The sequence below is a fragment of the Myodes glareolus genome, chromosome 12 (genome assembly GCF_982192425.1).
Source record: "Myodes glareolus chromosome 12, mMyoGla1.1, whole genome shotgun sequence".
Taxonomy (NCBI): domain Eukaryota; kingdom Metazoa; phylum Chordata; class Mammalia; order Rodentia; family Cricetidae; genus Myodes; species Myodes glareolus.
Genome location: NC_142037.1, coordinates 35,985,909 through 36,011,786, shown reverse-complemented (window position 1 = coordinate 36,011,786; position 25,878 = coordinate 35,985,909). Strand labels below are relative to the sequence as shown.

Genomic DNA, 25,878 nt, shown 5'->3' with positions numbered 1-25,878 from the left:
TCCCTCCTTTCCTGCTGCAGCCTGCCCTTTCTGTCTGTGCCCACGGAGGTTACAGGAATGTACTGAAGAGAACAGGACTGTGCCTAAGGATGGGAAAGGGATCAGGCCCAGAGGAGGCAAAGTGAGGCATTAGCTTGGGTGAGGGGACTCCACGTGGGTTCTGTAGGCAGATGCCTGTGCAGTGCGACTTGGCAGAAGCTGAAAAATCAGTCACCACCCTCCACTCACACACCTCCTCCCCTCCCACTCCTATTTTCTTTATTTTCTCATCTTCCACTTAAAACGTTTTCCCCCTGCTGGCCTTCTGACAGCCTAAAATGTCCCCAGTAAGAACCTTATAGTCTGGGATTGGATGGCGCTTAGCAGAGTGCCTAGCATGCATGATGACTCTGGATTGATCTCCAGAATCCTGTTGAGCCAGGCCGTGCAGTGCCCCTGGTTCCATCGTCTTGAGGCGGAGAAGTTCAAGGTCATCCCTGAGATAGTTATACAGCCAGGAGCTCTTGCCTAAAAAAAAAAAAAAAAAAAAAAAGCCTATGAAACACCCACCACCAAAACCTTCATTCAAATGCAAATGTCCCCACAGAGGTAAAGCTCTGCCATTAGCATGTCCCCAAAAGTTGCTGGTCTTGGTGCTCTGGCACCAAGGGATGCAGGACCCTGATGGAACAGGGAAGGCACCCGGGAGGGGGAAGGGACAGAGGAGCTCAGAAACCCAAGCTGAAGTTTTGCAGGCAGTGGTCTTGAGTGGGTTTAAGTGTGTCCTTAATCCAGTGCTTGTTGAGCTCTGTTTCTTCTTCCATGAACCTGAGGTCATAGTCAGTTCACAGGGCTAGGATGTCAGGGTGAGGATGAAATGCAGGGCCCAGAGCCACACATAACACAGTCTGTAAACACCCACTAGTATGACTCTGTCCATCAGCGTTCAAAGTCATGCTCCTGAGTATCGGGCGGTGTGTGTGTGGGGGGGGTTATGGTGTTTGTACACACGTGACTGTGGGTCTCCTGTCTGCCCACATCCCCTGGGACCCCTTGCTTTCCAACTCTCAGCACTCTGATGGGCAGCCCACACGTGGTGTTGGGGGCGCTAGGATGTCATTCTTCCCATCTGTGCTTAGTCGTGTGTGTTCTCCAGAGGGTCCCCTCCTGGCGCCCCTGCAGGTGACTCCCCTTACTTCCCTGGTAAAATAGGAGCCTCTGACTGACTCCCTCCAAATGCCCTGGTCTCTTATTACCCAACTTCTTGCCCTTTTCCCTTCATTCTGAGAAGCGTGTGCTTTCTCCAGAGCCTGTCCTCTGCCCGCCACTCTCCCATCCTCCCACTCAGACCCCCCCCCACTTCTCTATCGCAGCCACAAGCCCCTTCCCTAGAGCCCTGCACAGACTCCACCCCTGTGCATACAGCCTTCTGCCACTTCCCTGGGAGCCTCCTGCTTCCTCCCCAGTGATGGCTTCAGACTTCCCTAGCATTCCCACTCTTTGCTCTCCTTCCCCACCCTTAAACTTCCTGTGGAGTGTGAGACCCTCTGCTTTCACAGAGGGCCAGGGCCCTCTCCAGGGGCCAGATCCTATAATCTCATCCAATCCTTGATTCCCAGCTCCTGCTCTACAGGTGAGGTGAGAGGCAGAGAGGCCCAAGTTCATATCAAAACAGAGTGGGCCCTGGGATGCTGTTTTGACTTTTTCCCTACTTTTTCATGTTCAGACACCTACCTCTAAGCTGGTGGTTCTCAACCTGTGGGTCACGACCCCCTTGTGGTTGAACGACCCTTTCATGGGGGTCACCTACAACCATCAGAAAGCACATTACGACTCATAACAGTAGTAAAATCAGTTATGAAGTAGCAGTAGTGGGGAGGGGGTCACCACAACAGGAGGAACTGTATTAAAGGGTCACAGCATTAGGAAGACTGAGAACCACTGCTCTAAGCTAACAGTCCCCTGGCCACTCTTTCCAGCCTGGGACCTCCAGAGGCTCCTTCGCTCTGCACATGCTCGCCCGTCCACCAGTACCTGATCTGCCTGGAGGACCCTGTCCTGCACCCGCTGCTTTGAGCATTTGTCCCCATTGCTTGCTCCTGTTCTGGGCCCCATGTCTAAGTCCGGCCCTCGCCCATCTCATGTCTGTAGCCTCCTCTGTCTGTAGCCTGATTCATTTGTCCCAAGCACTGTGGCGATCGTGTCACGTCTTGGCTTCAAAGTTCTTAACCCTCTGTGATAAGGTTGTCAGTCACAGAGAATCAGACTCCCGTCTCCAATGGCCCTCATCCCTGAGTGCTATAATCCAGTCCTATTTACTGACCCAGTGTGTCCCCATAGCCCCACCTTTGCTCATGCCTTTTTTTAAAAGATTTATTATGGATACAATATTCTGCCTGCATGTATGCCCATACGCCAGAAGAGGGCGCCAGAGCTCATTACAGATAGTTGTGAACCACCATATGGTTGCTGGGAATTGAACTCAGGACCTCTAGAAGAGCAGCCAGTGCTCTTAACCACTGAGTCATCTCTCCAGCCCCCTGCTCATGCCTTTTTATCTTAAGAATCCTCTTTTTCGCCGAGGTGGTGGTACCCACCTTTAATCCTAGTGCTCAGGAGACAAAGGCAGGCAGATTCTTTGTCTCACAACAAAACACCTTTATTTTTAAAGCTGGGATTGGTGGCAGTGGCCCACTCTTGTAATCTCGGCATTTGGGAGACTAAAGCAGGAAGGTTTACAGAGTTAGAGGCCATCCTAGACCACATCCTGGACTCTGAGGTCCAGGCCAACCTGGGCTACAGGGTGAAACCCTGTCTGTAAACAACCATCAAACAAACAAACTCCTCTTTCTAATTTTTGTATGACCTCAAAGTGACCGCCTTTAAGGCGGAAGTTCCAACCTGTGTGGGTTGTGAGTCCTTTGGGGGGTCAAACGACCCTTTCACAGGGGCTGCCTAAGACCATCCTACATATCAGGTATTTGCATTACAATTCGTAACAGTAGCAAATTACAGTTACTAAGTAGCAATGAAAGTAACTTCATGGCTGAGGGTCATCACAACGTGAGGGACTGTATTAAGGGGTTATGGCATTGCGAAGATTGAGAAGCATTTCTCTCAGGGCTCCAAGAGGACCTCTTCTGGGAAAGTTCTCCATTCTCCCACAGACATCTCTCTTTTGACTTCCTGCAGCCCACTGCCTTATCTGAGGTGTGTGACTCTCCACTTCGTGTAGAAATTATCTGTGGACATGTCCTCTCCCTGGAGGAGCCTACATCAGGTCCTTTTCATCTTCCTGTTCTCCATGAGGCTCAGCACAGAGCTTGGGACCGTGTTCAGTGGGGAAGATAAGATGCCCCAAAGTGGGTGGGTAGGTGGATTAGTCAGTAGCAGACCTACCACTAGGTGTAGATGGGCGGGTGGATGGACAATCACTCACCTCTAGGGCTGAGCCAGGTACAGACCTTAAGACAATAGCTACTGACAAAGTAAAAACCAGAGCCAAGCGAGAGAGAGTTGATATCTCTGTTTTGTTTGTTTTTCCAGATAGGGTTTCTCTGTGGACTGTCCTGGGACTTGTTTTGTAGACCAGGCTGACCTCAAACTCATAGAGATCTGCCTGTCTTTGCCTCCCAAGTATTGGGATTACAGGCATGTGCTACCATTGCCCGGCTTGAGCAGACAGTCCTTAAGTGTGTACCAGAATGCATTTTGCTCATCAGAGACCAGGTTTAAGCATCCCAAAGTCAACACTGAGAAGGCCGGAAGAGGGTGACGCTCTAGAACAAGAATCCAGTCACCACAAACACCAGATTCCTCCTAAGTGCCTGATGGAGATGCCCAGATTCTAGAATTCTTTTTGGTTTGGTTTGGTTTTCAAGACAGGGTTTTTCTGTGTAACCCTGGCTGCCTTGGAACTCATTTTGTTAAGTAGGCTGGTCTCAGGCGCAGAGATCTGCCTGTCTCTGCGTCTTGAGTGCTGAGATTTAAGGCGTGGGTCACCACAACAGCCTCTGGTTCTAGAATTTTTTTTCGTTTTTTGAGACAGGGTTTTTTTTGTGTGTGTGTAAAAGTCCTGGCTGTCCTGGAACTTACACTGTAGACCAGGCTGGCCTCGAACTCACAGAGATTCACCTGCTGAGTGCTGGGATTAAAGGTGCCACCACCACCTGGCATGGTTCTAGAATTCTAAAAAGACTTGCATGAGCTGGGTGGTGGTGTCACACACCTTTAATCTCAGCACTAGGGAGGCAGAAGCAGAAGGATCTCTGTGATTTAGAGGTCAGCCTGGTCTCAGTGAGTTCCAGGACGTCAGGATTGTTACACAGAGAAACCCCACCGTTTCTCTGTCTCCATCGTCCCCTCCCCCCGGCAAAAAAAGACATATCACTGGGTGAGCTTCCTAAATCATGCCATCATGTCCTTAACCTTCCCAAGCCTTGGTTTCCTAGTCTGTGAAATGGATCTACCCTGCAAGGCTGTTGTAAGGTGAATTAGAATAAGCTCTGTGTTACCTGTATCTAGTATATGGTACCCAGCACCGCTACTTGAAAGCTGAAGCAGGAAAAGGCCTTCCTGGATTACAGAGCAGTTCAAAACTAGCCCGAGTAACTGCTTGAGGCCCCGTCTCAAAACAAAGAGTGAAGCAAAGAAGGCAAAGCCTGTGGCGCATACAGTAGGAGAGCACACACAATTCAGTCTCCAGCATCTCAGGCACATGCATAGTATCCTGCAGGTGACATGCAAGCATTCCCAATGACAGCTCTGCTACTGAAGCTGCCCTGTGGCCCTTAGCAACCTGCTCACTTCAGGGAGCAAAGCACCCCACGCTAGGCAGCACGGCAGCCAGTGCTTAAATACCACCTTCCCTGTGACGTCACTGTTCAGAAAGGGGTTAGCACTAGCAGCAGGCACGGAACAGGATGGCAGGGCCTTTTATGTGCACACTCAGGAGGGAGGCAGAGAGGTGGACAGAGGTGAGTAGGTGTGGGGTAAGGGCTGCTGACTGTATTGGTGACATGTGGACAGCAGAATGTTGAGACGAAGCACGGGTGGAAAAGACTGGGACAGCCAGGCGCGATGGTCCAGGCCTCGAATCCCAGCATCTGGGAGCCTGGGCCTAATAAGAAGGACTGAGAGTTTGAGGGTAGCCAGAACTATGCAGGGAAGCCCTGTGAGGAGAGAGAGTTAAGAGGACAGAGCTTCACCCCCAAAGAGAGAGAGAACAAACTAGTGACCTCATTCTTTTATAACTGGCTACAGAAAAGCCCCCTAAATTCACTAATCCCTGGGGAGATAGAAATAATATTAATAGCTGGCCCTCTACGTGGAGCAGACCATGTTCTACACATTATGTGTGCCCTAATTTACCTACTTTTTTGGTCCTGGGGAGATGGTTCGGTGGTTAAGAGCATTGGCCGCCATTTCAGAAAAACCCATGTTTGGTTCCTAACACTCACATGGCCACTGATTTGCAAATCCAGTTCCTGAGGATCTGATACCCTCTTTTGGCCTCCATGGACACCAGGTATGCATGTGGTTCACAGACACACATGCTGGCAAAACACCCATACACACAGAAATAAACAAATCCTAGAAACTTCCCAGAGAAGTCTTCGACAAGGAACTATTACCATCCCTTGCTTTGTTGCTGTTCTAGACAGGGTCCCACACTATAATTCAAGCTGCTTGGAACTCACTGTGTAACCTAGGCACTAGGAACCTGGGCTGGCATGTAATTCAAAGCTATCCTCCTGCCTCAGCCTCCCAAGTGCTAGGATGTAAGCACGTGCAAAGTGCAAATGACTTACCCAAGACCGCACCGAGTAGTAGTTACTTCTTAAGCCAGGGCAGGCGTCCTGGCTTGAAAGGCCCTGCTTGAAGCCACCACATTATCCTCTTCCTTTCCCTCTGTGCCTTTCAGGGCCAGTGTTGGGAGAAGGGGAAAGGCGGAGAGCTGAGGGAGTGACCAAGGAGGAGAGCCCATGGGCTATCGTCACTACCTAGTACACAGACTGGCTTAAGTTCCTAGGAACAGACAGCCCGTGAAAGGGGGTCCAACTTGGCACTCATGGAACAGTGTGGTAGACCCTGAGAATGTTCTGGGCGCCTTGGAGCAGCAAAGATGTGGTCCAGGCCACTGAAGTATTTTATACAGTGTCTGCACGGGAGGGAATCTACCTGGCTGAACGGAGTAGAGAAAGGTCTAAGTGGGCCAGCTTCTGAGGTCCAGCACCAGACCAGGTTAGGCATGGCCATGGCTTCCCCACTCTACCCGATCCCCGTGCATTTTTTTCCTTGGGCCTCTGGCTCCCAATGCTTCCAATCTTAACTAAAGGGTCTGTCTCCTTGATAACCTTCGGGAGGGTGTGTGTGTGTGTGTGTGTGTGTGTGTGTGTGTGTGTGTGTGTGTGTGAAGAGGTGGCTGAGCAAACTGCAGGGAGTGGCACCAGTGGCTGGAGTGGGAGGGGCCAGCTCCGCCTGGGAGCTCGCCCAGGCAAGAGCAGGGCAGGGCAGGGGTGACAGGCTTGGGAATATAGAAGCCAGTCCACCCTGGGATGCCAGCTGACCCCTGCCGTCATTTCCTCTGGAGCCAGAGAACAATGGCTTAAAAAACAAGTGCAGTCGATCCACGTAGCTGCTGCCTGGCCACACGCACACACAATTCTAAGGTGCTGAGCCCAGCTCTACGGAACCTGGCAGCCTAACGTCCTCACGCCCCGCACCTCACTGTCCTTCCAGCCACCCGCGGTCAGCAGCCTGGAGAAGCCCAAGGGATGAGTACACCACAGTGCGCTGCGACGCCCTCACTGCAGGAGCCAGGCCGAGCCTGACGTCTGTCCTCTCCGCGTGCGCGCCGGCCTCCGAGGGAGTGGCTGGCTAGTGGCTGCCGCATGGAACGTCTGCAGAAGGTGAGCGGTCTGCACCCCGGCCCCGGGTGGGGACCGCTGCCCTCCCGAGCCTGCTCGGGAGTCGCCCGCGCCACCTGGTGGCCACCTCCGCACAGCACTCCGGGTTCCCCCACCCCCATCCTGAGGTCTAGGGCAAGACCCACGCCCACACCCTCGCACCCACGCACATGCCCACTCCGCCACCTTCTCGCTCTCTCCAGCAACCTCTTACCTCCCCGGGGAGCGTCAGCTCCTCCAGAGACTCCAGTGTGCCGGGCTCTCCCTCCAGCATCGTGGTGAGTACTTCTGTTGCCCACCTGCACCTCAGCTGGGAGGAGGGAGGGGCGGGACCCACTTAACCCCTGTTTGTTTCCCCTGACCTCCCCCTTACCCCCCCCCCCCCCCGCCGCATGGAGAGAGGTCCTGTGAACTCTTGCAGGTGGAAAGACCCCAAACAACCCTGCTGAAGCTTCCTAGTGCCCAGGAAAGGGCTGGTCTAGTTGTAAAAGGCCTCAAAGGCAAAAAAAAAACAAACAACAACAAAAAAAAAACAACAAAAACTTTTTTTTTAAAGGGATGATCTAGAGCGGAGTGTGGTGAGGCAAGCCTATTAAGCCTATTGTTCCAGAATTTGGGAAGTGAAAAACAAGAGGTTAAGAAAATTCAAGGCCAATTGCAGCTACAGAGAGCCTTGACTAGATGAGATGCTGTCTCCAAATTAAGTGCTCATCCTAGATCCCTAGAGGGAATATCATGGAGTTATTAACTCATGAGAATTGACATGGAAAACGTTTTCTTGATGACCAATGTGAGATCAGCGTCCGTCCTTAGGTGATACTTTGGGAAACTCTGTTCCATTTGGACCATTTCCCTTCAGGCCAAGATGGACAACCAGGTGTTGGGCTACAAAGACCTGGCTGCCATCCCCAAGGACAAGGCCATCCTGGACATTGAGCGACCTGACCTCATGATCTACGAGCCCCACTTTACCTATTCCCTCCTGGAACACGTGGAGCTGCCCAGAAGCCGGGAGGTAAGCAGGGGTCGTTTGAGTGGGGAATGCCCCTGGCAGACCTTGGAGACAGAAGCAGGCTATGCACAGGAATGAGCCCATGTTTTGGGCAAAGTGGGCATCAGACTCAAGACTGGGGTGTGAACCAGCAGGAACAGCCCTAGCTGAACAGTGGAAACATAAAGAGAGGTCTTGGAGGGAAAGGGTGGAGGTGGTAGAAAGAACAACCCACACAGCGGAAGCTCCAGAAATTCTAGCTGAGGGAGTAGAATTGTAGCCTCCCTCGTTTTATCTTTCTGTCATAGCAGTGATAGCTCATCCTGTGCACCCCAGAGGGTAGTGCATGGGACAATATTGGTTAGGTACTTTGCCATTTGTGTCCAAGAAAGAAGTCTCTCAGGTCATGGTGGCACACACCTTTAATCCCAGCAATCGAGAAGCAGACGGCACGTAGAGCTCTAAGAAACAGAAGTCAGCCTGGTTTACGTAGTGAGCTCCAGGCCAGCCAAAAGGCTACATAGTGAGACCCTTTCTCAAAAGGCAACAAGCCAGGCGATGGTGGTGCTGCTGCACGTCTGTAATCCCAGCAGTCTGTAATCCCAGCACTCGGGAGGCAGAGGCAGGTGGATCTCTGTGAGTTCAAGGCCAGTCTGGTCTACAGAGTGAGTTCCAGGACAGATTTCAAAGCTACAGAGAAGCCCTGTCTTGAAAAATGAAAACAAAACAAAACAAAAAACAAAAACAACAAAAAAGAAAAAGAAAGAAAGGAGGGAGGGAGGGAAAGAAGGGAGAGGGAAGGAAGGAAGGGGTCAAGAGCGGCCCAGGTGGCTCAGCAGGTAAAAGGGCTGATGGCCTGACAGTCTGAATGGGTCCCCCAAGACCAATGGTGGAGGGAAAGCCCTGACTCCTGAAAGGTGTCCTCTGACCTCTACACATGTGCTGTGGCGTGTATGTGCCCATACTTGCACAAAGTCGTAATTAAAACAGTAAAATTTGAATTTTAGGAAAAGAAAGAGGTCATATTGGTGTGGGCAGGTTGTCAGGCTGGAAAACTTCAGTACCAAGGAACCAAGGAGAACTGATTTCATCCTGGCTGCTTGTCGGTTGGATTTCACCATTCCTTGCCTGCCAGGCTCTGAAGTCAGGGTCAGACTTACCTCCTGGCTGACCCTTGGGGCATGAAGCATAGTGCTCCCAGGTCTGAGCTTCATATGAAAAGACTGGGGTCTGGGAGAACACAGGGCAGAGGAAGGATGAAGGCCAGGTCGGAGATTGGCAAGGATCAAGAGGGAAGAGAGGCTAGGGGAGCAGGTGAAATTAGGTGAGTGGGGGTGAGTGGCCCCTCTGAGGTTCTAGGGTTTAGTCCCTACCTTGACTCTGATAAATAATCCTCTCCCTTCACAGTGCTCACTGTCACCCAAATCCACATCCCCCCCACCATCCCCAGAGGTAAGTCAGCTCCAGTCCTGCTCTGCTGGGGCCCCCGGCTCCCCTCCCCCCCGACATGCCTTGTCTCAGCTCAGCAAAGTCCAGGGGATGATAGAATCAGCAAATCCTGGCTGGTTGGTCACCGGCCAGCTCATCTGTCCGCCAGTCCCAGGGCGTCATTTAACCCTTTCTTTCTGGGTAGGCACCCTGAGCAGATGGATAAAATCTTTGAATGTTCTTTTTTTTTTTTAATATTTAACTGTATTTTATGTGCATGTGGTATAAAGGTGCCAGGTTCACTGGAACTGGAATTGCAGACAGCTGTGAGCTGCCATGTGGGTGCTGGGAATTGAACCTGGGTCCTCTGGAAGAGCAGCCAGTGCTCTTAACTGCTGAGCCATTCCCTCTACCCCCCTTGAATGTTCTTCTGCTATGACATTGCCCTGGGGTTGGGGTGTGGGCTGCTGGTTGGGAGGACTTGGAAGGTGGTTGGAGGTAAAGCCACGTACATGGGAGCGAGATGAGGTATGGTGGCGGGACCTAGGAGCTGCCTACCTCTCCATAGGTATGGGCGGACAGCCGGACACTTGGACTCATCTCTCAGGCTTCAACACCAAGGACCACAGGGACCCCTAGGACCAGCCTGCCCCATTTCCACCACCCTGGTAGGATTTATTATCAGCCTAGTTGTGTTCTTTCCCCGGGAGTTCATTTTTCCTTCATGACCCCATTCCCCTTCCTCTCGGTCCCTGCTCTTTGGATTTAGACCTAGCTGGACCCTCTGGGACCAGGATGCCAGGCAGAATCAGCAGCGATAGTTGTCTTGTTATGTCTTCCTTCTCACGTACCCAGAGAAAGACAGGAAGTTCTACTTCATGAGGCATGATGACAGCTGTCTTGCTCATGGCCCCATTCTGTTTGTCTCCATTCTGTTCCTGGACCCACCACCCCCTGCCGTCATGTCCCCCTTCTCATCTGCCCCTGTTCCTCCTCTCAGAGACCACCCGCCCGGATTCTAACATCTACAAGAAGCCACCCATCTACAGGCAGAGAGGTGAGGATTCCTCTGACTTCCTGGCTGTTTCTCCTGCCACCTACTGGTAGGGTGGTACTGGGCCATGTGCTGGGAGCTGGGAAGGGATGGAGGATAACTTTACCTGCAAGGGCCCTGTGCTCTCTGCTATCTATGCTGGTCATCTGAGGTCTCATAGGTGGGAAGGGAGAGGTGACGGTGGGCCAGTTGACTGACTGCATGGTTAGATGGAGTGGTGTGTGGACTGACCCTGGGCCCATCTGCAGAATCCACGGGAGGCAGCCCTCAGAGCAAGCATCTCATCGAGGATCTCATCATTGAGTCATCCAAGTTCCCTGCGGCACAGCCCCCTGACCCCAACCAGCCAGCCAAGATAGAGACTGACTACTGGCCATGTCCCCCGTCGCTGGCCGTTGTGGGTAGGAAAGATGGGGGAAAGGGAAGAAAAAGAGGTTGGGACCCCTGTCCGCTGCTGCTTCTTGGTCCCATGAACCCTTTTCTAACCCATCGCCTGGTTATTACTTCCCAGCCTTTGCGCTTTCCTCGTTTGATGGCTCATTGCTTGTCTCACCCCTGCAATTCTTTGTGTTGCTGTGCAGGGCCTGCTTGCTAATAATTCCTTCCCTTCTTGCTCATTATTATTATTGTTATTGTTATTATTATTATTTGGGGGTTTCGAGACAGGATTTCTCTATGTAGCTTTGGAGCCTGTCCTGACATCAGCTCTGTAGACCAGGCTGGTCTCAAATTCACAGAAATCCCCCTGCCTCTGCCTCCCAATCCCAAGTGCTGGGATTAAAGGCATGCACCACCACCACCTAGCTTCTTTTTTAATTAAGTAGAAACAAATAAGAATTTAGCCAGACAGTAGTGACACACCCTTTTAATCCCACTGCTTGGGGAAGCAGAGTCAGGCAGATCTCTGAGTTCAAGGCTACAGAGCGGGATCTAGGACAACCAGGGCTACATAGAGAAACCCCACCTCTAAAAACAAAAGGTAGGGGCTGGAGAGATGGCTCAGCAGTTAAGAGCATTTACCTGCTCTTTCAAAGGTCCTGAATTCAATTCTCAGCAACCACATGGTGGCTCACAACCATCTGTAATGAGGTCTGGTGCCCTCTTCTGGCCTACACACAGACATACATACATACACACAGGCAGGCATACACACAGACAGAATATTATATACATAATAAATAAATAAATAAATAAATAAATATAAAAAATAAAAACAAAAATAAATAAAATAAAAAAGAATTTATAGTGTTCTTTTCAGCCCTGTTTCACAAACTGGAGAAGTGAGTGGCTGAGTGGCCCCATTGATTCTTGGACCTCTCTCTTCTAGAGACAGAATGGAGGAAACGGAAGGCGTCTCGAAAGGGGGCAGAGGAAGAGGAGGAGGAAGATGATGACTCTGAAGAGGAGCTCAGGGCCATCAGGGAGCGGCAGAAGGAGGAGCTCAGCAAGGTAGCATCTTGGGGCCCCCAACCCGCCCACCATGTCGTCTAGGTGACACATGTTCTGGCCCCATAGCCAGTCTAAAAGACTCTTGCCACAAAAGCATCTGCGTTTGAACAAGTGCCTCTCCTTTCCCAGGATCCCAGGTACACCTGGGCATTAGGCTGCTTTTCGAGACGTGCGGCTGGACATTCAGATCCTAAGCCCAGGAATGGGAGGGTCCACCAGGGCCAGGTTCCAGTAGGCTGACCTAGGAGAGGAGAGAGAACTAGGAATCATAGAAAAGCCATTGGTTGTGCCCTTGGCATGGTGACCTGGGACAGAGAAGCCGCTGTGGAAGGGTACCACTGAGCATCTCCGACAAACTTAATGTGGTTGCATGAACGTGGACTTCAGGTGTAGGCTAGCTACTTGGGAAAACTGTTGCTAGTCTTCTTGGATTGTATCCCAACTCTGCGCTTTTCAGAGGTGGCAAGCTGGTGTCTCAGGCTTGGTGCCATTCTCCTTCCTCCCTGAACAGGTTACCTCCAACTTGGGGAAGATGATCTTGAAAGAAGAGATGGAGAAGTCATTGCCCATTCGGAGGAAAACACGCTCTCTGCCGGACCGGACACCCTTCCATACCTGTGAGTGCTGTGTAGTGGGCTCAGGATCACCTGGCCAGAGGTGGGAGTGGAGTGGAGGGATGCATGTATAGCTCTTGAAGAGTCCTGGTGTGAAGCCCACATGTGTGCTCCCTGAGGGCAAGCATGGGAGCTGGTAGCCAGAACAGATGAAGAACAGCAGTACAAGCAGGTCGGGTTTCATTCAATGAACACCTACCGTGGGTCAGGACATGCTAAGCACTGGGGATGTCATGAGGGAGAAAAACAGTTATTTCCTCCAGCAAGGGGGAAATTGGCATGTAACTCAACCTGGCCTTTGCAGCAGTGTGACAGGTGAGGGAACAGAGTATCAGTGGGTACTTTGAGAGGCCAGTGAGAAGCCCTGGTAAGCTCCACTATGTCTAAGAGGGAGACACAGACATGACAAGAAGATCCTTAAAAACATCAAGCACAGCATGGGAGCAAAGGCAGGGAGTTTGAACCTGTGTCGCAGCTCAGAGAGCCTGGGCACAGAAGATCGAGAAGTGAGGCAGAGAAATGGGTAAAGAGGGCTTTGAATGGGTAAAGAGGGCATCTGGGCACCCCTGTGTAGCCTGGACTTCTTGAGAGTCTGGTAGCTGGAGAGGCGAGGCACAGAGCTACCTGCCCCTAAAGAGCTATGAGAACTCTTAAAACCTGATTTTGGTGCCGGGCGGTGGTGACGCACGCCTTTAATCCCAGCACTCGGGAGGCAGAGGCAGATGGATCTCTGTGAGTTCGAGGCCAGCCTGGTCTACAAGAGCTAGTAGTTCAGGACAGGCTCCAAAGTTATAGAGAAACCCTGTCTCAAAAAACAAACAAACAAACAAATCAAAAAACCTGATTTTGGAAGCCATGCTACCTCACTTTCTTGTATTCTGTTGGTCAAAGCAAAACACCAAAACTGCCATTGTGGCATGACACAAGTCTAATACCTGAACTGGGAATCTAGCCTGGGCTGGAAAAAAAAATACCCTGTTCTATTGCTATGAAGAGACACCATGATCAAGGCAAGTCTTATAAAGAAAGCATTTGATTGTGGGCATGCGTACTATTTCAGAGGCTAAGTCCATTATCGTCACAGCAGAGAACACGGTAGAACACAGACACTGATGTGGTAGCTGAGAACCACACGCTGATCCACAGACACAGGAAGAGAGAGCATAGGCCTGGCATGGGCTTTTGAAACCTCAAAGCTCACCCCCAGTGACACACTTCCTCCAACAAGACCACACCTCCCAATCCTTCTAATCCTTTCCAGCAGTTCCACTCCCCGGTGACGAAGAGCTGAAATATATCAGCCTGTGGGGGGTGGGCAGCCATTCTTACTCACACTACCACAGAGCCTGTCTTCCTAAAAAAAAAAATTGTAGGCTTTCTAGACACTAGACTCAAGGTGGAAATAAGTTCTGCCCCTGTTTCAAGGAACTACAAGGTCTCATTTCAGAAAGCAAGCAAGATGGATGGAGCAGAGTTGAAGGTCATCTTTGGAAACAACATGCCACACTTGCTTGTAGCTGAACATGTTAGCCAACCTCAGTCACCGTATCGATGTGGAGCAGGCCTGTAACCTGCGTTGCTCAGGAGGCTGAGGCAAGAAAATTGAGCAGTTAAGGCTTCAGGGGAGAGTGGCGCACACCGTTAGTCCCAGCACTTGGTAGGCAGAGGCAGGTGGATCACGGTGGGTTCAAGGCCAGTCTGATCTACATAGAGGGTTCCAGGACAGCCAGGGATATATAGACCCTGTCTCGGTTAAAAAAAAAAAAAAACCAACAAAAAAGAAAGTTTAAAGCCTACTGTATTAGTTAAGATTTCTGTTGCAAGCTGGGCAGTGATGGCGCACGCCTTTATTCCCAGCAGTTGGGAGGCAGAGGCATGTTGCCTGCACTTTTCTGTGAATACCCAGACCTTGGAACAGGCACCAAGCCCAGGAGAATGGATGAATATCCTAAGGGTTGAAACACAGAGACCAAGAGACCTTGCTCATTCACCAAAGAGTAAATGGCCACTTTATTAAACTCAAGTCGGGTATATATACTAGGGGGCTAGGGGGCAAAAGGGCAAGGCCCCCTCCCATCAGGAGCAGTGGAAGAGGATGACAGGTGCCCCGCACCCAAGGCCAGAAGTAGCTGCGGTGGCAGGCGCCTGAGGCCGCCCCCCAACCTTGTTTACAGGTGGAATTACCATAACAAAAGAGGGCCAAGTTCTTTCTAAGCTAAACCCTCAGGCCGGTGCAAGAGCAGAAGAGCCAGGGACCAACAAAAGGGGAAGAAACCTGGGTACCTACAGAGGCAGACAGATCTCAGTGAGTTCAAGGACAGTCTGGTCTATAAGAGCTGGTTCCAGGACAGGCTGCAAAGCCACAGAGAAACTCTGTCTTGAAAAACTAAAAAAAAAAAAAAAAAAAGATTTCTGTTGCAGTGAAAAGATGTCATGACCATAGTAGCTCTTTTTATTATTATTATTTTTTTTAATTTACTTTTCATTTTATATACCAACCCCAGTTCCAGTTCTCCCTCCCTCCCCTTCTTCCACCCTCCCACCAACCACTGTAACTCTTATAAGGAAAAGGGCTGGTTTACAGTTCAGAGGTTTAGTCCATTGTCATGGCAGGACATGGCAGACATGGTGCTGGAGAAGGAGCTGAGAGTTCTACATCTAGATCTGCAGGCAGCAGAAGCAACTGTGTCACTTGGGTATAGCTTGAGTATAGGAGACCTCAAAGCCCACCCCACAGTGATACACTTCCTCCAACAAGGCCATAACCACTCCAATATGGGGGTCACTTCCTTTCAAACCACCATACCTACCAAGGCTCCAGATTGAATCCAAAGCTAGCCTGGACAATTGTTTCAAAGTAAAAGCCTATTAAAAGTTGTTTGGTAGTGCATACCTTTAATCCCAGTGCTCAAAAGCAAAGACTGGTAGATCTTGGTGAGTTTGAAGGGACCATGATCTAGATTTTGAGTTTCAAGTCAGCCAGAGTGACACCGTGAGACCCTGTTAAAGAGTTACTTATAAGTATATGTATGGATGTTTTATCTGCATGTATGTCTGTTACTGCGTTCATGCCTGGTGTCCACAGAGGTCAGAATAAAGGTATCAGATTCCCGTAGGGCTAGATAGATGGTTGTGAGTGGCTATGTAGGTGCTGGAAACTGAACTGGGGTCCTCTAGAAGAGCAGCCACTGCTCTTAATCGCAGAGCCCGCTCTCTAGTCCTAAGTTCCTACCTTTTAGGAAAGGTTTTATGGAGCTGGAGAGGTGGCTCAGAGGTTAAGAGCACTGGCTACTCTTCCAGAGGACACGCATGGCAGCTCACAACTGTCTGTAACTCCGGTCCCAGAGGATCTGACGCCCTCACACAGACATACATACAGGTAAAACACCAATTCACGTGAAATAAAAACAAATTAAAAATAAATAAAGGTTTTATTTTGTGTGTGTGTGTGTGTGTGTACATTAGTGTAGGGTCTGTGGAAACCAGAGGCATTGGTCCTCTGGAGCTGGAATTACAGGTTGTTGTGAGCCACTGTGTTTAGGTACTGAGAACCAAATTGAAGTCCTCTGTAAGACTTCAATTATGTGGTTCTTGTTTTGTTTTGTTTTGTTTTTTGTTTTCCCCAAGACAGGGTATCTCTAGGAATCCCTGACTGTCCTGGAACTCGCTCTGTAGATCAGGCTGGCCTCGCACTCAGAGAGATCCTCCTGCCTCTGCCTCCTGAGTGCTGGGATTAATGACGTATGCTCCCACCACCCAGTGCATTATGTGCTCTAACCGCTGAGCCGTCTCTCCATCCTTCCTTTAAAAGGTTTATTTAGTTACTTATATTGTGCGTGCATGCAGGACGCTTATGTGTTTGGTCAGACACTGGAGAACAGCTTTGTGGAGTCAGTTCTTTTTTTTTCTACGTCTGTGTAGGTTCAAGGGATCGAATTTACATCGTCAGGGTCACAAGGCATTTGCCTTTGCTCCTTGAGCCATCTCCTAGCCCTGTACCTACTCTCTTTGCATCTCATGTTTTGAAGCCTTGGCGGTATGCTCAAACCGTATCCTAAGGAGAACACATCTTTTTGGGTTCAGAGAAGAGGGAACAGATCTAAGAAATGTACAGATGGAATCCACTGAAGTGAATCCTATAACTATACCTCATAACCCTTGCATGGGTGGGGATGGGGATATGGATGGATAAGGAAGAGAGAAAACCTTCAGGGCTTTATCCTGGGTGCTAGTGAGTAACAATTTACAATTAGATAAGAAAGGTGGGACGGGGGAGGAGACTGTTTCAGATGTGTGGAGCCCATGGGTGAGCACTGAGTTTGGCAAGCCAGAAGCGGGAGGGTCTGCAGCTAATATGTGTAGGAATGGGAAGACAAAGTAATATTATTCATGGAGAAAGGAAAAGAAAACCAGGTGCCCAGGCCTGCAGAACATACATGCCCCAGGTAGCATGCTCAGTAATGATCTGTGTGTCCTAAGGGCTACATAGCAAGACCCTGGATCTAGCGTGAGGGGTGGTGGCGAGGAACATGGGAGGAAATGGAGCCCCATGTTTTGGGAGACAACTATGAAAGACCTCCTCTGTGGAAGAAAGGACTGGGGCTACTGTGGGGCTACTGAGCCAGAGGATGCAAGCCCAGCTTGCTTGTTGGGAAATATCTCAAGATCTTACTTTTGTGATGACGCTAACCCATAGCTGTGGGGGTAGGAGAGGAGATGTGGACTGATGCAGGGCTAGTGTTTGGTAAGGAGCATGCTGAGGGATTGCAGTTCCAGCAATGGGCTGTAGGGCATGGCTCTTTGGCTGGGTATAGAAGATGTGGAGCCAAGAGACACACCCAGGACTGGGCATTATTTTATTTATTTGCTTTGGGTTTTTTTTTTTTGCTCTTCTTTCTTTGTTTTTCTTTTTCTTTTCTATGTTTGTATGTATTTATGTTTTAAAGTCTGTAGTTGAAGCGTGGAGAATGAGAATGAGATTTATGACCATCTCTAGGGATGGATTCAGTCTTAGTGTTTCAGATTCTTCTGTCTTTTAAAATTTATTCATTTATGTATGTTTTTAATGTATGAGTTCTCTGTCCTCATGTATGCATGCATGATGAAAGAGGTCATGCCATTATAGACGGCTGTGAGCCACCATGTGGGTGCTGGGAATTGAATTCAGGACCTCTGGAAGAGCAGCTGGTGCTTTTAATCTCTGAACCATCTCTCTAGCTCCCCAGATTCTTCTTTTTGGCCAAAAAGATGAGCACTGTGACTTCCATTATGGCTTTATAAAGTGAAATATATAAATATAAAGTCGGGGCTGAGAGATGGCTCTTTCAAAGGTCCTGAGTTCAACTCCCAGCAACCACATGGTGGCTCACAACCATCTGTAATGAGATCTGGTGCCCTCTTCTGGCCTGCAGGGATATGTTAAGGCAGATGCTATATACATAATGTATAATAAATTAAAAAAAATAAAGTGAAATAGTCAAGTGCCTCCTTCACCTTCCCCCTTAGAACAGTTCCCAGATGGGGGCATAATGCAGTCATGTAGGTTCTCAACAGATCTAATGAGGTTTAGCAGCTCAGAGTCACAAACAGCCATTATCTTGGGACCGTAGTTTTCAAACACAAATATTCTGACAAATATTCAGCTAAACGTTTCTGTTGCTGTGATAAAACACCGTGATGACAGCAGCTTGGCGAGGACAGGGTTTATTTCATCTTGCAGCTTGTAGTCCCTCATCCAGGGACGTCAGGGCAGAACTCAGGCGGGGCAGGAACCTGGAGGGAGGAGCAGCTGCACACCCTGGAGGAGTGCTGCTAATCACTGCTTGCCCTCCGCGGCTTGCCTGGTTTGTGTTCTTACACTCTCCAGGACCACCTACCCAGGGGTGGCACCTCCCACAGTGGCCTGGACTCAATGCCCCCACAGGCTTCCCCACAGGCCAATCTGGTAGGGGCATTTTCCCAGTTGATTCTAGGTAGTGTTCAAGTTGACATAAAAAACAGCCAGCAGGCAGAAAGTGATTGGGAGTGAAAAAAATTTTATATGTACTTGATATATTGGAATTCTGTCAATCAAAATATAAATGTTCCTTCTTATTGCAAGGACATGGCAGACTTCAGCAATGAACGGTGACTGTGAGAACTGATGGCTTTCTCTTTGCCTCCCCCCATCCCTTTACTGGGTTCTGGGAACCCAGACTCAGGTCCTCGGTGCTTCTGCAGCAAGCAGTTAAACCCAAGCCATTTCCCGGCCCTTAGAGCAGATGATTCTCTATGTAGGCCTATTATCCCTTCTCCAAAATGCTTAGGATCTGAAGAGTTTCAGGCTTAAGGACGGTTTTGTTTTATTTCCCGGATTTTAGAATATTTGGATAAACTTTGCCAAATTGGAGACCCCCTAATCCAAAAATCTGAAACAAACAGTTCCAAATCTAATACTGAGAACTGTATCAACAAGACTAAAGAAGTTTGGAACCCGAAGCAGACTGAATTTCAGATTTTGAACTTTCAGTTTAGAGATGCTAAACGTATTCAAAAGTAAGCGGTAGATTTCCAGAACCTATTTTGTTCCCACCCCCTAAACTTCCAATGGACTTAAGAGGATGCTTGTGGTGTTGACCGTGACTAGGCCCTAGGCTAGACATTTAACAAAACGCCTGTCAAAGCGACTGCAATAGAATGCGATCATTTTTGTTTGTTTGTGTTTTTGTTTTTCAAGACAGGGTTTCTCTGTAGCTTTGGTGCCTGTCCTGGAACTCACTCTGTAGACCAGGCTGGCCTCGAACTCAGAGATCTGCCTGCCTCTGCCTCCCAAGGGCTGGGATTAAAGGCGCCTCCACCTTGCAGTGTGTGTGTAGTTTAAACACACAGCTGTGTAGGTATGAGAATGTATGGAGGCCAGAAGAGGACACTGGGTGTCCTGCACTATTTCTCTGTGTTACTCACTTGAATAGAAGCTAGATTGACATTGATACCCCTGTCTCCACTCCATACAGTGCTGGGGTACACACAGCCATGCCCTGATTTTTATGTATGTGCTAGGATCCAAACTCAGGTTCAGAGCCACTGAGCTAGCTCTGTAGCCTCAAATGGGAACTATCTTGGCTACATTCATTGTGCCAGGTCATAAATGTATCCGAACTGTTTTTGTTTTTTTTTTTTTGAGACGGGGTTTCTCTGTAGCTTTGGAGCCTGTCCTGTAAGTAGCTCTTGTAGACCAGGCTGGCCTTATACTCACAGAGATCCACTTGCCTCAGCCTCTCGAGTGCTGGGGTTAAAGGCGTGTGCCACTGCCGCCCGACCTTAACTCAGTGATTTCATAGAGAGCCTGCACTTATTTGTAAACCTAGAGCTTACTTCTTGGTGGCTCCTAGGACTCATTTCATGATGGAGAGCCTCAGCTTTGCCTGGGATTCATGCTAGGTCTTTGGGCTTACTTCTAGTTAGAGAGAAGAGGGAAGATGTAGCTTCATCAAAATCCACAGCACACTCGCTGGAAGTCCATGGAAGCCTACTGGCTTCTTCTGGTCAGGGAAGGCTAAGGAGGCAGCCCTCTCAGGAAGGACTGTCGCGATCAAGGAACTGAACTCAGGCCTTCCTGTTCTCTTTCAGCCTTGCATTCGGGAACATCTAAGTCCTCCTCTCTTCCTTCCTATGGCAGGACCGCCCTGAGCCGGGTAAGGTTACAACCAAGCTAGGGCTGCCTGGGAGAGGTGTGTGTACAGTGTTTCTAAGTGGACAAACACTTGAAGGCCCCATGGAGTGGGGAGGCCTCAGAGTAAAGGAGACTGTTGACGGTTGCCCTCCGCTCTCTCTGATGTCTTTGTGTCATTTCCTAGCTACAATCCACAGAATTCAGCCCATCGGGGAGTGAGGCTAGCAGCCCAGGTGAGCAGTGGGGCCACGTGTCGCTGGGAAGGGGATCTCCACAGACGTCATAGGCAGCCTATGTCCAGTGTGGGTCGTGGTTTATTTGTTTAAGGTCAGGTGAGGGTGCAGCTTCTGGAGCTGCCTCTAAACCATGGCTCTTGTCTCCTTAGGCCTGCAGGTGAGTGCCCCCTGGAGGGGAGCAGGAAAAACCCAGGAAGCCAGGGCCAGGCATGGGCACTGGTGGGGGCGGGGGGTATGGGCCAAGAAGTTGCCTGGCGAAGACTGAAGACGCCTAGGGTAAGGCTGGGAAGGTCTCCCTGACCCACTCTGGCTCACTGCGGCTTTGGTCTCCCCAGAACGGAGAGGGCCAGAGGGGGAGGATGGATCGGGGGAACTCCCTGCCCTGTGTGCTGGAGCAGAAGGTGAGGGCAGGGGACCTGACCGGCACAGTGGGGTGTGCTTCAGGGGGGTGGTGAAGCCCACCAAGCTGAATGCGCTCGGGGTGCTCCTGGAGATGACAAGGGGGAGGTAGCTGGGAAGCTGAGGGAGATGAATGGCAAGATGGCATGAATCCCAGTGGCCTCTGCAGGTTGACAAGGGGACCTGGGGAGTCCAGAGGGTCCTGAGAGAGCTCTCTCTGACTCTCCAGATCTATCCCTATGAAATGCTGATAGTGACCAACAAGGGGCGAACTAAGCTGCCTCCTGGTGTGGATCGCATGAGACTTGAGGTATGCAAGGATGCAGGGGGTGGTTGAGGGGTCACCCAGTGGGGTTGCCTTAGATTTTGACGCTGTAAAGGCCACCTGCCTCCTCAGTCACTCAGATGCCATGTGTCCCCGCAGAGGCATCTATCAGCAGAGGACTTCTCTAGGGTATTTGCCATGTCTCCTGAGGAGTTTGGCAAGCTGGCCCTGTGGAAGAGGAATGAACTCAAGAAGAAGGCTTCCCTCTTCTGACATCCCAGCCAGCTCACCCTGTCCGCGACAGCACCTTCCCTCTGCTGCTTCAAGGCCCTGAAGCTGGGGCTGTGAGACCCCACAGCATCCTCTTCCTCTGCAGGCTGGGAGCAGCAGGAGGCAGGGCAGAAGCGTTGGGCTCCATTCCTCAGGGAGAGAGAGAGCCAAGCTGTGCACAGTCCCAGAGTCGTGAGGCATGGACTTCCTTATCCACATGGGCCAGGGGGCCTTATCTTTTCCCTGGGCTCCACTGCCTTGCCAAACCCAGCCTGGACTCCAGCACACTGTCAGATGTTTGCAACTTTTTCCCGTCTGTCTCCCCATACGAAGGTCCCCAGAAGACGATGAGGAGAAATGAAGGGGTACTTAGTGGTGAGGTCTGTCTGCTATCCCATTACAGGGAGGTAGACCTGGCCAGGCAGTGGCAGCTTTGGGACCCTGTGCCTGTCCACCCAAAGGCTCCAGCCCACTGCACTCCTGACAGCACGCTGCACCCGATGCTTCTCTGATTGGCAGAAGCAGGCTCTACCTGGGCCCTCAGCTGGGAAGTCATCCTCCTGCCAGCTTGTCTGTCCTGTATTCTGCAACCCCTAAGCTTCAAGCCTCTTGCTCAACACCCAGGGCCTATTCAAAGCTGTGGCTAAGAGCAGAGGCGCTGTTCACACGACGCCTCACCACCAGCCTCCAGGCAAAACCAGCTAGCACCTTCTAGCACCTGTCCGGGGACCACGGAACCCAGGCCTCAGCCTCCCTTACGTGGAATCGGGAGGCCTAGCTTGGGGCATCTCTGAGAGTCCAGGCTCCCAGGTCCCCCCTCATTGCCATGCATCCCCTATTGTGCTCTCTACAGAATGTAATTTATTGGGGCACCCTCTGCTGCTTTTCTCCCCGACTCCCTGCCCTACCTAATTGCACTCCCAGTCCCTGTCTCTCCACATATGTACGTGTATATAATTATATATATATATATATATATTTTGCCCAGGTCTGGGTTTTGTTTTTGCCCAGGTCCTGGCATTCCCTGTCCACTGTGTGTGTGAATCATGCTGGGAGGGGTAACTGCTTGGAATTAAAAGGTTGCGTTGGGTCCCTAAATCTGTTTGTTTCCATCCTCCCTTTTGGAGCCAAATTCATGTCCTTACATATGCTAGACAAGCACACACCATAACGGATATTTTTTGTTTGTTTGTTTTTGTTTTTCTAGACAGGGTTTCTCTGTGTAGTACTGGCTGTCCTCGAACTCTCTCTGTGGACCAGGCCGGCCTCAGACTCACAGAGATCCGCCTGCCTCTTCCTCCTAAGTGCTGCGATTAAAAACATGCAACCACCACTGCCCTGCTCACAACGAATATTCTTACCCCTTTAAGAAATTTTTAATTTTGAAGCTGGGCGGTGGAGGCGCACTGTAGCACAATTAATAAAAAAACCCAGTGACAGATATTGGGATTCAACCTGAAGATCAGAAAAGCAATACAGCCAGCCACTGGCTCTTACCTCTACCTCAGTCTGAAAATGGCGATCCTGCCTCTAGGAATGAGACTGAGAGCTGTCTCCTCCTGTTTTATAGTCTTCTCTAGTGCTGGGATTAAAGTCACTACCACTACCGCCCGGTTTCTATGGCAACTAGTGTGGCTACTGGGATTAAAGGTGTGTGCCACCACTGCCCGGTCTGTAAGGCTGACCGATGGGGCTGTTTTACTAATTGGTCTTCAGGCAAGCTTTATTTATTAAAATACAAGTGAAATGTCACTACAGTGCACACCTTTAATCCCAGCACTCAGGAGGCAGAGACAGGCTGATATCTGTGAGTTCAAGGCCATCCTGCTCTACGGAGTGAGTTCCAGGACAGACTCCAAAGTTACGGAGAAATCCTGTCTCAAAAAAACAAAACAAAGCAAAAAGGAAATTATAAATTTTGAGACAGGCTGGACCTGACCTGTCGCTCCATAGCCCAGGAAGGTTTGATCTTCTTGCTTCAGTACCAAGTAGCTGGGAGGATAGGCCTGGGGCACTAACCCAGACCACTCACTTATTTTGTTTTGTTGTTTTGTTTGAGATAAAGTATCCTATAGCAAAGGCTGGCCTTGAACTTGCCTCACAACCAAGCCCGGCTTTTCGCCTTTCTAAGTGCTGGGAACACAGGCATATATCACATATTTGTAGGTTTTATTTATTTGCTTGTGTGAGGGCCTTATGTAGCTTAAGCTGGCCTCAAACTTACCTTGTATCTGAGGTTGAACTTCTGGTCCTTCTTGCCTCTGCCTCCCAAGTGCTGGAATTGCAGGCATGTACCAACAGGTATGATTTATTTAGTGCTGAGGATCAAACCCAGGGCTTCTTGCTTGCTGTGTGTGAACTCTACCTACTGAGCAACATCTGTGGTTCATGTTTGTTTCTTTATAGGCAGCAGGCCCTGAGTCAGAGGGACAGGTGACATCAGGTTGAGAAAGTCATGGGAAAGGGGTTTCACAAAGGCTAGAAGGGGTGGAGACAGTGCTCACAGTAACTAGGACACAAAAGTAAAGGCTAGCCTAGATAGGGTGTTATTTGCCACTTCTCCAGGGCCTCTGTGAGACAGAAACCTGTGTTTCATGCTTGGTGGAAACTTGAGGGGGAGCCTCAGAAGACTGCCTCAGATACCCTGCTCTCCCCAGGACCCAGGGCGCTTATGCAGCAGGGAAGAAGAATAGCAAAAGGTTAGTGTGTGGTGAGCTGACTGGCAAGCACCAGGCAGAGGAAACAGAAGTGGAGAGTGAGTGACTGAAGACCACAAGTGAGGGGCAGGTGGAGCCAGGAAAGGAGGTGGTGACTCCCCTGCCTCCACAAGGCCTTCCACCTACAACCGCCACGGAGATGCATGCCTGAGGGAGCTGTGTGTGCAGTTCGATTCGAGGATCAAAAAGGAGATGAGATGTGGGTGCATGCGGGAAGGGGACTAGCCGGCCAAAAAAGCAAATAGATCAGAATCACTCAAAATTAAACAGCGATTTTATTACTATTCGAACCGGATGTATAGCGGAAGACTGCCTTGAATCGCTCATTCCCCTTCTACTTCCTAAGTGTTGAGATGGCAGGCACAGGTCGTCACACCTGGTTTCTTCGGTGCTGGGGAGCCAACCCAGGCTTTGTGTATGCTAGGTAGACAGGCACACTGCCTATGAGCTACATTCCCAGCCCCTGAACAATGATCTTAAGTTGTCCTACGTCTACAGCATTGTTTTATCCTTGAAACAAACCTGTAAGACCCATAGTCTGACTCCTTCCAGTAAATGAGAGAACATTTTATCTGAAACCCAAAGCTACATAAAACCAAGGAGTAGCTAATAGGGAAGGGGGGGATTCAGGGGAAGTGGTCGCTGCTGGAGATCAAACTCAGGATCTTGGGTGTGCTAGGCAAGTACGCTACCACCTGGCTACACCCCCAGCTGCCCAGCACTGGTGATATATAGCTATTTCTTCAGGGGAAGCAGGACTGGGCTCCCCATGTGCTACCAATCCATTGACTGTGTGGAGATATTCCTTGTGCTGGGGCCTGTGCAGTTCCTGTCCACTTGGAACTCACAGGCCACTGCAGAAAATGCGAGTTTCACTGGTTACCAAAGGATGCTCGAAACAACTGGTCAGATGGACGGGAAATGTGTGTGATGGGACTCCTTTTGACACTAAGCCCCAGAGGATTTGAAACTCCTGAGAATTTAGAATCCTTCAAAGTGAGGCTCTTGGCCCCTAGAGCAAAGTGTTAGGGAAGGACTCCATGCTTCCTTCCCCTGACACACAGACTATAGCCTGGGAAACTTGATGCCAGTGGCAAAGCTTTGGTTTTGGTTTTATCCCATCTCCCCATTTAGAATCATGGGGAGGTGAGGGATTAGAATGTAGCTCAGCTGGAAGAACGCTCACCTACCATGCCTGCGGTCCTGGGCTCTCTCCTTAGCAGTGCAGATGTTAGGCACATGCTGAATTCCACACTAGGAAAGGGAGATCAGAAGTTTAAGGTCATCCTCAGCTACACAGTGAGTTCAGGCCAGTCTGGTTCACATCAGACCCTGTCTCAAGAAAAGAAAATAGGAGTTGACTTTACAGTTAATTATGAAATCAATGGGCAATAAAGATGTCATTTAAAAAAATACATCAACTCTACTCTTTGGGAGTTTTTGAGTTTTGTTTTGCTTTGCCATTTTTGTTTGTTTGTTTGCTTTTGTTTTTGAGACAAGGTTTCTCTATGTAGCCCTGGCTGTCCTGAAACTATGCTGCCGTGCCCAGCATTACTTTTTGGTTTTTTATTTTATTTTTTTAATTTATTTAGATTAATTTTATGTGCATTGGTGAGAAGGTGTCAGATCCCTTGAAACTGGAGTGACAGACAGTTGTGAGCTGCCATGTAGGTGCTGGGAATTGAACCCAGGTCCTCCGGAAGAGCAGTCAGTGCTCTTAACCACTGAGCCATCTCTCCAGCCCACTTTTTGGTTTTTTAAATGTGATGCCGAAGCCTGAACCCAAGGCCTCGAACATATTAGCCAAGCCCTCTTACCACTGAGCTATACTTCCACCCCTCCACCCCTCCACTACCCCACCCTTCGGTCCCCCCATCCGCAACTCCCACCCCTCCACCCCTGCTACAGGGTTTCTCC

At 50.0% G+C, this 25,878-nt stretch overlaps 1 protein-coding gene across 3 annotated transcripts in view; it reads left to right on the top strand.

Moving 5' to 3' along the window:
• The window catches only part of Dmtn (dematin actin binding protein), a 28,679-nt gene extending 6,337 nt beyond the window's left edge, over positions 1-22,342 (top strand). For 2 of the 3 annotated variants that reach the window (XM_085698703.2, XM_085698704.2), the window contains exons 2-13: positions 6,721-6,890; positions 7,091-7,165; positions 7,747-7,902; positions 9,286-9,330; positions 9,875-9,974; positions 10,307-10,363; positions 10,609-10,761; positions 11,688-11,809; positions 12,321-12,426; positions 20,032-20,096; positions 20,259-20,307; positions 20,460-20,700. In XM_085698703.2, the coding sequence (XP_085554829.1) occupies positions 6,873-6,890; positions 7,091-7,165; positions 7,747-7,902; positions 9,286-9,330; positions 9,875-9,974; positions 10,307-10,363; positions 10,609-10,761; positions 11,688-11,809; positions 12,321-12,426; positions 20,032-20,096; positions 20,259-20,307; positions 20,460-20,575 (1,062 nt within the window). In that variant the 5' untranslated portion in view covers positions 6,721-6,872 and the 3' untranslated portion in view covers positions 20,576-20,700. Of the gene's footprint in view, positions 1-6,720; positions 6,891-7,090; positions 7,166-7,746; positions 7,903-9,285; positions 9,331-9,874; positions 9,975-10,306; positions 10,364-10,608; positions 10,762-11,687; positions 11,810-12,320; positions 12,427-20,031; positions 20,097-20,258; positions 20,308-20,459; positions 20,712-20,938; positions 21,020-21,133 lie in introns of those variants that run through there. The other variant, XM_048421750.3, reaches the window with a different exon arrangement.
• The last annotated feature ends 3,536 nt before the right edge of the window (positions 22,343-25,878 follow it).